Source organism: Poecilia latipinna, unplaced genomic scaffold (assembly GCF_001443285.1).
Source record: "Poecilia latipinna isolate Pla-1442-1.1 unplaced genomic scaffold, P_latipinna-1.0 Scaffold685, whole genome shotgun sequence".
NCBI lineage: Eukaryota > Metazoa > Chordata > Actinopteri > Cyprinodontiformes > Poeciliidae > Poecilia > Poecilia latipinna.
This window is the reverse complement of record NW_015113301.1, coordinates 244,411-251,770: the sequence shown is the minus strand read 5'-3', so window position 1 is coordinate 251,770 and position 7,360 is coordinate 244,411. Positions and strand designations below refer to the sequence as shown.

Genomic DNA, 7,360 nt, shown 5'->3' with positions numbered 1-7,360 from the left:
TCCTCCCCCCCCACCTCCTCTCCTCCTCTCTGCAGGTTCAGGTGGAGCTGCGTAGAACATGGAGGAGTTTAACGACGAAGGACTGCGTGTTGCAGGACTACAGGCTCCGCTGCCTGTCAGCCAACCACACCAGCACTCAGTTTCCCAGAAACACCCGGGCCCAGTCCATCCTGCAGACCGAGACCACCATGCTCTGACCAGAACCGGCCGGAAACAGCCGGGTTCTGCCACAGCACCCCCAGCTGGGGGAGAAACCACATGTCAATCAGAGAGAAACTGACTGGAAGAAAAACCAAGAAAGTGCCAAACATGGAAACACCGGTTTGCATTGACCTTTAACCTCGCTGGAACGTTTCCCACCTGGACACTTCAGCTCCCAGCAGATCCCTCCTCACTTAATGTCACTGTAAAAATGTTTGAAAATGAATGAATGTTTAGTTTCAGCAGAATAATATTACAGTAAAAATATAGAAAATTGTATAATTCTTAATGGAGAAGACAAACAAGATCTATAATTTGTATCTTTTCCAACACAAGTAGAGAAACAGCTGCTCCTCTGGAGCTTCATATCTGCAGAAGGAGCGATTATTAAACGTGAGAGAAGGCTGGAGGAGGAGCGAGGTTACGGAGGATGAAACCTGCCCCAGCACCGGGCGGAGCGCGCAGTCAGACTGATCTGAGCTCATACATCTATGTGAGGGAATGAGAGTTTGATTCGTTTACCTTTAAATCTCACTCAGTCTGCTCTCGGCTCGTTCAGCTGCACAAAAATATGGAAACGGTGAAAATGTGTTCCACCTGGTGGAACAGAAACCACACAATGCAAAACTGGGGGAAGGAAACACATCAGGCATGGTGGAGGATGTGTGGTGCTGTGGGCTTGTTTCTCCTTCCAGGTTGATTGTAATTCTTGTTTCTGAACAAACGTTTGACTTGATTCTTTTTTTTAAACCACAGAATGAAACAAAACTTTACCTTTCAGGTTTAAATGCTGTAAATTGTCTCCGATTCCAGGATCTTAAATCGTTTTATTAAAAATATTTTGCTACATCCAAGAATTTAAGAAATCCTCCTCCTAGTGGCCATTTTAGGTATTACTGGTGAAAACAGCTCCTGTTATTGTTTAGCTTCTTATGCATTAAATCCTGTATCAACCAGCAGCGTTTTAAAAATTCAGGATGTAAAAATCATGTTTCACAAAATGAATTTAATTTACTGGAAAACATGATAGAAAAATCCTCCAAACTGACATGAAGTTATTACGACATTTATGCATCAGAAATTCATGGAGCCTGCTTTGTTTATGACGTCTGTTTGAATTATTTTTCATAAGTTTCATTTTAAATGGCTTCATCTGTGTGTCTGAGGGGCCGATTATTACAGGCAGGTTTTATATTTTTATATCATTTTTCAAGCCTATAGATCATTTGGATTTAAATAAATGAATGAAAATTATTTTCCTTTGTAAAATGGACTCTGTTTATGTTTTTATCTGCATTATATTAATCATGGATGTATAAAAATGTGGAAGCTTTTAGACACAACGTAAACATCTGGATTTTTTTTAAATAAAAACTTAATATAAAGTCTGTTTTTTAATTGTTTTTCACTTAGCGACGATTACTGAAGCTTTGTAAAATGTAATGTTTGAAAACAATCTGATTTCAGATTGAATATTATTAAATATTTATGTTCTGAAATGATTTTTAAAATACTTCTGTTTTGCCATCTTAGCTCGTTTTTCAGAGATTCATTAGACACACAGTTGATATTTCAACTTATTTTTGAATTTTAATAATTATCAGACTTTCACATCAGACTGTATCTGTTGCGCTAACTGTTAGCATCATGGCGCCTGCAGCTGCTGTGAGGTTTTCCTCAGAGTTAAAGGAATATGATAGTTATTGTACTTTTTATTATTTTCCCCATTTGCTATTTACAAAATTGTGGGAAAAAATAAAGATGGTCTTTTAGCTCCCATCTGTGTGAACCTGTGAGTGGACAGTGTCCATCCTAAACCTGAATGTTGTTGGTCCGTTTAGTTTATTCGGCTCTTTCTGTGAGCTAAATGTGAAGCTGAAAGTGAATAACTGGACCCTGACGCAGGTCTGTGCTGTTTGTGTCTGTGTGGTTTCGGGAACTGACCTGCTGACGGGACACGATTCTCCACTGACATCTTCCTCGCTCTTCCTCAGCGTCACGCTGAACTCAGAGAGTTAAACTGTAAGCCGAAACAGTCTAAGTAGCTGAAAGTTTTTCTGAACTCCTTTATTTCCTGTTCAGCTGTGATAACGAAACATCTGGACGTTCGGCAGCCGAAAGGTTTGATTTATGATTTGATGCTAAAAATCCTTCTGGGGTTTTTCTTTGTCGACTTTGAACATGAAGAGTAAGAAAATCTCTTTAAACTTCATCAGATTGGATGAAGTCTTGCTCCTGAAGTTTGATTTAGCTCTTGACTTTGATTAGGCCATTCTGATAAGCTGAAGCTGTAACTTTGCAAAGTGGGGGAACATTCAATAATTTTACAATAAACAGCATGTTTCTATTTAGTTCATGAATGAAATTAATACAAACAGTAAAAAAAGAATGAAAGCATAAAACATCTGCTTTATAAAGAAATACTTTATTTTAACTTTGCTGCTTAAAGTAAATAAAATCCTGAATCTTTAAAATGACTAAGGAATAATTTATTACTTTTATACAATACACTTCTTATGGCTTTTAATAGTGACATAAAAACTGGGTTAGTTTTGGTTTTCTTTGAACTAAACTGAGTTCTGATATATTTTATGGTCACTGACTCATATTTGACACAATGTTCATGTGATTTCCAACACATTTTCAGTTTGTAATTACCAATAATTAGACACTAATAACTAAATAAAACTTTATTTTTGGTCAGTGCATTCAGACAGTTAAAATCAACTTCATCAGGATTTCAGTAAGAAATTCAAACGTTTTTAGGCCAATCGCTGTTTTTCATACCAGCTTTGGCCACAAGATGGCAGTAAAGTCCTGGACTTTCACCTCTGTTATTTTTAATTTCTGTCGTTTACATTGAAGATTCAGTGTAAAAATGTTCAAAATCATAATTATTGACAAAATATATTTATTTAATTCTCAGCAGCACAATTTGAGTGAATAAGTAAGCAACTTTATTAATATTTCATAAAGCATTTCACAGGAAGTAATGCATTAAAACAGGTGCAAAAATGAGATGAGAGGAAAAATACAATTATCTTAAGTGTTGAAAGCAAATGTAGCAATTTCATTAGTCAAATTAATATTTTATTTTTCATGTAGAAGAAAATAAATATAAGAAACAGTGGAGCTCATCTGCAAGCATCAGGTCTGAGGATGATTAATATTTTAAATTAAGCTTCATGTCCAGCGGTGTGTTCACATGTTCGCTTTAGTCCTTCTTCGTAATATTTGCAATGACTGAAGAGAAAAAAGTGAAAGTCAGAGTTAATTTATAAACGATGCATTGTTTCCTGTGTTTGCATTTGAAGAGCTGATGTACCTTGTTGGACCCAGGAGTCGTTGGGATGGACACATACGGGTCCTTTCTTTGTGTAGAATCTGGACACGTAAACAGACTCGTTAACTCTGGTGTGATTCTGCGTGTTGAAATGAATCAGAGTGAACTCACATCACAGCGTTCACACAGGGAAACCGGGCCGGCTGCTTATGGAAAACCAACCGGGAGACTTGACGGCTGAGGTTCTTCCTGGAGACGTGGAGGCAGCACGGCCGGTTCTTCCCGGTCGGATAGTGAGCTGCAAACGACAGAAAGGGGATTAGAGTTTAAACTGCAAAAACACAAAATATTAACAAGTATTTCTCTCTAGTTTCTGATGCAAATATCTTCCTACTTGAAATAGGACAAAAATGACATAAAAATAACTTTTCATGAAGATATAGGAACTTTTTTTAAGTCAATAATTCATTAATATTGACATAAAAACTAAATAGTAATAATCTTCCTGTTAAAAGGTTGTTGTTCCTTCCTACTGTCGCCTTGTGCTTTCTAAGACTTTGCAGAAAAGTCAGTGAGTTGATACAATCCTCCTAAAATAGATTATTGTTTTTCCATGACAAACTGGAAACTTTCTGTCCTCCATGTTGTTGGGTTTTACTGGTTTCCATTACAAGTGTACGTAAAACTTGTCAATATTCCACTAATGTCCTAAAATCATAATTTCTCAATTGCTGTGTTTCCATTAAATGAGAAACATAATTAAAATCAAACATGAGTAACTGTTTATGTGATAAATCATTAGAAACCATGCAGCACCATCATCCTCCTTCCCCTTCCTGTCGTCTTCTTTGTCGTTTCCGTCAGTGGTAAACGGGGAAGCTTTAGATTATGACATTCTGAGTGGAATAGAGTCTGGTTTTGATAACGCCTGGCAGTATTTTCATGTTTTCCAGACTAATAAGTAAATATGCTCCTACATTTAAAGTTACATAAATAAATAATCTAAGGTTTTCTCCAGATATCGGGGCTGTCACTAACTTCGATTCAGCCAAAAAAAAAAAAAGCATTTTATTGAAAAACGAGTTTTGTTTAAGTTGGCATCTATTCATTAAGCAATTGTTTTTTCTGTAATTTCAATTATGAAGATATTCTGATGATTGTTTATTCTGTGGACATAAATTTGTTTTGTTCTTTTATCTGTTTACCGTGTCAATGTTTCTTTAAAAAGTTTTCAAATGCTGCCATCAAACACCTAAAGGTCAGAAGTTTCATGGTATATAAAACTTAGACAATAGAAAAGTATCGGTATCTGTATTGGCGATACGGGGATGTATCTACTGTGTATCGGATCTTAAAATGTATTTTAGTCGATGTATCGGCCACACAGTCACATGAAAGCAGTTTGTGGCGACTTCAACCGGTCCGAGTTTTGTTTTGTGCAGAATGCATTACAATAATCAAAATAAAACTAAAGCATTCAGGACAAGAGCAGATGGATCATTTAAATGTTTCCAACAGGAGATTTTGCCAAAACACCAAAAATCTCCTTTGCAAAAACACAAAACCTGCAGTTAGTTTAGTCTTACTTCAAGTGCAGAAACCAAAAACCCGTGGTAATATTTTGTGTTTTTGCAGTGGTAAATAAACTGTTAATAAACTGAAGTGTCTGTAGCCGATGGATGAAATGCAGACGTGCGGTGAGGAGAACCTACCTGCAGAGGAGTGGCTGCATGGACAGGCTGCGAGCAGGAGGAGCAGCAGGAGCAGGATCTTCATTTTGATCATCAGCTGATGGGTCGGACTGACAGCAGCTGATCTCTGGTCTGGTATTTATCGGTGCCATCAGCGGGGCTCCTGTGGCCCCATGACGCTCATGTCTTCATGCTTCTGCAGGTTGTGTGATTGTTTCGTGGTCAGTGTTTCTCACCTCCGCTCCAAACATCAGAGGCTGTTCGCCCCTCCGACCACAAGCTTCATCTCAGTGGCATGTTTCTGAGAAACGGCTTCACACGTCGTCAGAAAACACGTCGCCTGTTTCGCTTTGTCATGGTGGCAACTTCACACAACAAAACAGGATTTCTGTTTCAATCTGACGGCTAATTATAATAAACACAAAGGCTGAGGATAATCATCAGATGTGTTTTCAAATTTGCACAAAAATATCTCAAACTAGTTTTTAAATGGACTCATTTCTGACGCTTACGACAAATTTCCTTTAACTTCCAATCAGAGCGGAAACAGAAACCTTTAGAGTTTGGGTAACACTGGAGTCTGACATGAACATGACATAACGACTTATGAACATTTATGAATATTTATGGCTGCTGACATGAAATGCCATAATGAAACTTTAACGGATCTTTGCATTAAGTGTCATTATTTACTGAATAATGCAAAGTTGACACTTTTAATGTAACGTTTAGTGCATCTTTACATTAGAAGAGTCATTATTTACAAATGATGCTTCATGTCAGCAGTCGTAAACATTTATGAAACTCCTTCATCATGTTAGTCTGGTGCATAAACACAGAGTTACAGAGTGTTGCACTGTTTTAAATCCAGCTCAGATTTATGCTTCACAGTGAGGATAACATTATGATTTGACATTTTCAGGATTTCCTGTTCTGACTGCACAGGAAGTCACACATGGATTTCCCACATTCAGTCGCTGTAATGAGTTCACACCTTTTGTTCCAGAACAACAAATCTAAATTTGTTCTGGTGGTTTTTTATGTGACAACATACAGCAGAGCCATTACAGGTAAAGAGTGTCTGCTTTTACAAATAAATATATGAAAGATGTTCATCATGTTTCAAGTTTCTTAATTAGATTTAGGTCTGTACTTTGACTAGGCCATTTGAACACATTTGATCGTTAAAAGTCTGGTTTTCTTCCAGGACTATAAAGCTCAGTGAAGGTTTTGTAACTGTAAGTGTTAAACTCTACCAGTAGATAAACAGCTGAAACGTTTCGCATCAACCACTCAGCTGTGGTCAGTTCAGGCTGCTTCCTTCTTAGGTAGAAACGATGTTGCAGAAACTAAAGTTTTGTGTTTTGTAACATTCTGTGGTTGGGCCTCTCGGATCCCCGTCACTGTTAGTGTTCACCTCCGTACACGTCTAAAAGAGCAGCACAACGTGAAGCAAAGTTCAGTTTTTATTTTCCACTTTGAGTTTCTGCCGCTTCTAAAGAACAACCAAAGCGATTTTGAAATCATCCAGACATTTACAGGCAGTACGTTCATGGTTTTAGTATCTAGTAAACGAACTGTTTCAAAAAACTCTGCCACATTCAGAGGGCAATGAGACGTTGCCTAGCAACCCCAGCAAAGCCCAGGTTGTTACCTAGCAACCCCAGTTGAGCTCCAGCTGGTTTGGCAGAGTCGGGTATTAAACTAGTTACATTTACTTGAGTAACTTTTTTTTAAGTACTTTTAGGAGTATTTTTACTACTTTGTGCTTTTGAGTAATTTTATTATGAAGTATTTCTACTGTTGAGTAAAATTTCTGGATTTTCTTCCCACTGAATAAAAACAATCATGTTTTGACCAAAAATCCACCAGACAGACAGACCTGCAGTTTTTCTTAAAGTTGTATATGTTTTTTATTGAAATAAACTGAATCGAAACATTTTGTTTTGCCTGATTTTGTTATTTTTGTTGCTTATGTGAATTATTGAAAATTTGGTGGTCTTTAAAATACCAACATTTCCACTTAACTGTCTGAAGATGCAACTTTTAAATTTTAAACAACTGATAATTGGATCAGTTATTCAGTAATTCAGTGGACTTTTTTTTTTTTTTTTTTTTTTTTTCCAAATTTTTTTTTTCTTTTTTTTTTTTTGGTTTTTTATTTTTTACTTTTTTTTAATTTTAT

At 36.8% G+C, this 7,360-nt stretch overlaps 2 protein-coding genes across 2 annotated transcripts in view; one reads left to right on the top strand and one right to left on the bottom strand.

Annotated features, from left to right (window-relative positions):
- LOC106954877 (vasoactive intestinal polypeptide receptor 2-like) overlaps positions 1 to 1,586 on the top strand; it is a 35,735-nt gene extending 34,149 nt beyond the window's left edge. The window contains exon 13 of the mRNA XM_015044673.1: positions 36 to 1,586. Within this exon, the coding sequence (XP_014900159.1) occupies positions 36 to 197 (162 nt within the window). The 3' untranslated portion in view covers positions 198 to 1,586. The remainder of the gene's footprint in view (positions 1 to 35) is intronic.
- A 1,509-nt stretch (positions 1,587 to 3,095) lies between these two features.
- On the bottom strand, positions 3,096 to 5,372 carry ccl34b.4 (chemokine (C-C motif) ligand 34b, duplicate 4). The gene is made up of 4 exons (XM_015044662.1): positions 5,197 to 5,372; positions 3,656 to 3,782; positions 3,527 to 3,585; positions 3,096 to 3,444 (listed from the first exon to the last, which is right to left on the bottom strand). The coding sequence occupies exons 1-4, from the start codon at positions 5,267 to 5,269 to the stop codon at positions 3,416 to 3,418; spliced, it is 288 nt and encodes a 95-aa protein (XP_014900148.1). The 5' UTR covers positions 5,270 to 5,372; the 3' UTR covers positions 3,096 to 3,415.
- Positions 5,373 to 7,360: the final 1,988 nt, after the last annotated feature.

What these genes read in the sequence shown, in the direction of transcription:
- ccl34b.4 (XM_015044662.1), bottom strand. Translation starts at nt 5,269, where the DNA reads ATGATCAAAATGAAGATCCTGCTCCTGCTGCTCCTCCTGCTCGCAGCC. An exon ending in ATGCAGCCACTCCTCTGCAG is followed by an intron (nt 3,783 to 5,196) that starts GTAGGTTCTCCT and finishes TGTCGTTTGCAG; the next exon opens with CTCACTATCCGACCGGGAAG. An exon ending in CGACTCCTGGGTCCAACAAG is followed by an intron (nt 3,445 to 3,526) that starts GTACATCAGCTC and finishes TTTTCTCTTCAG; the next exon opens with TCATTGCAAATATTACGAAG.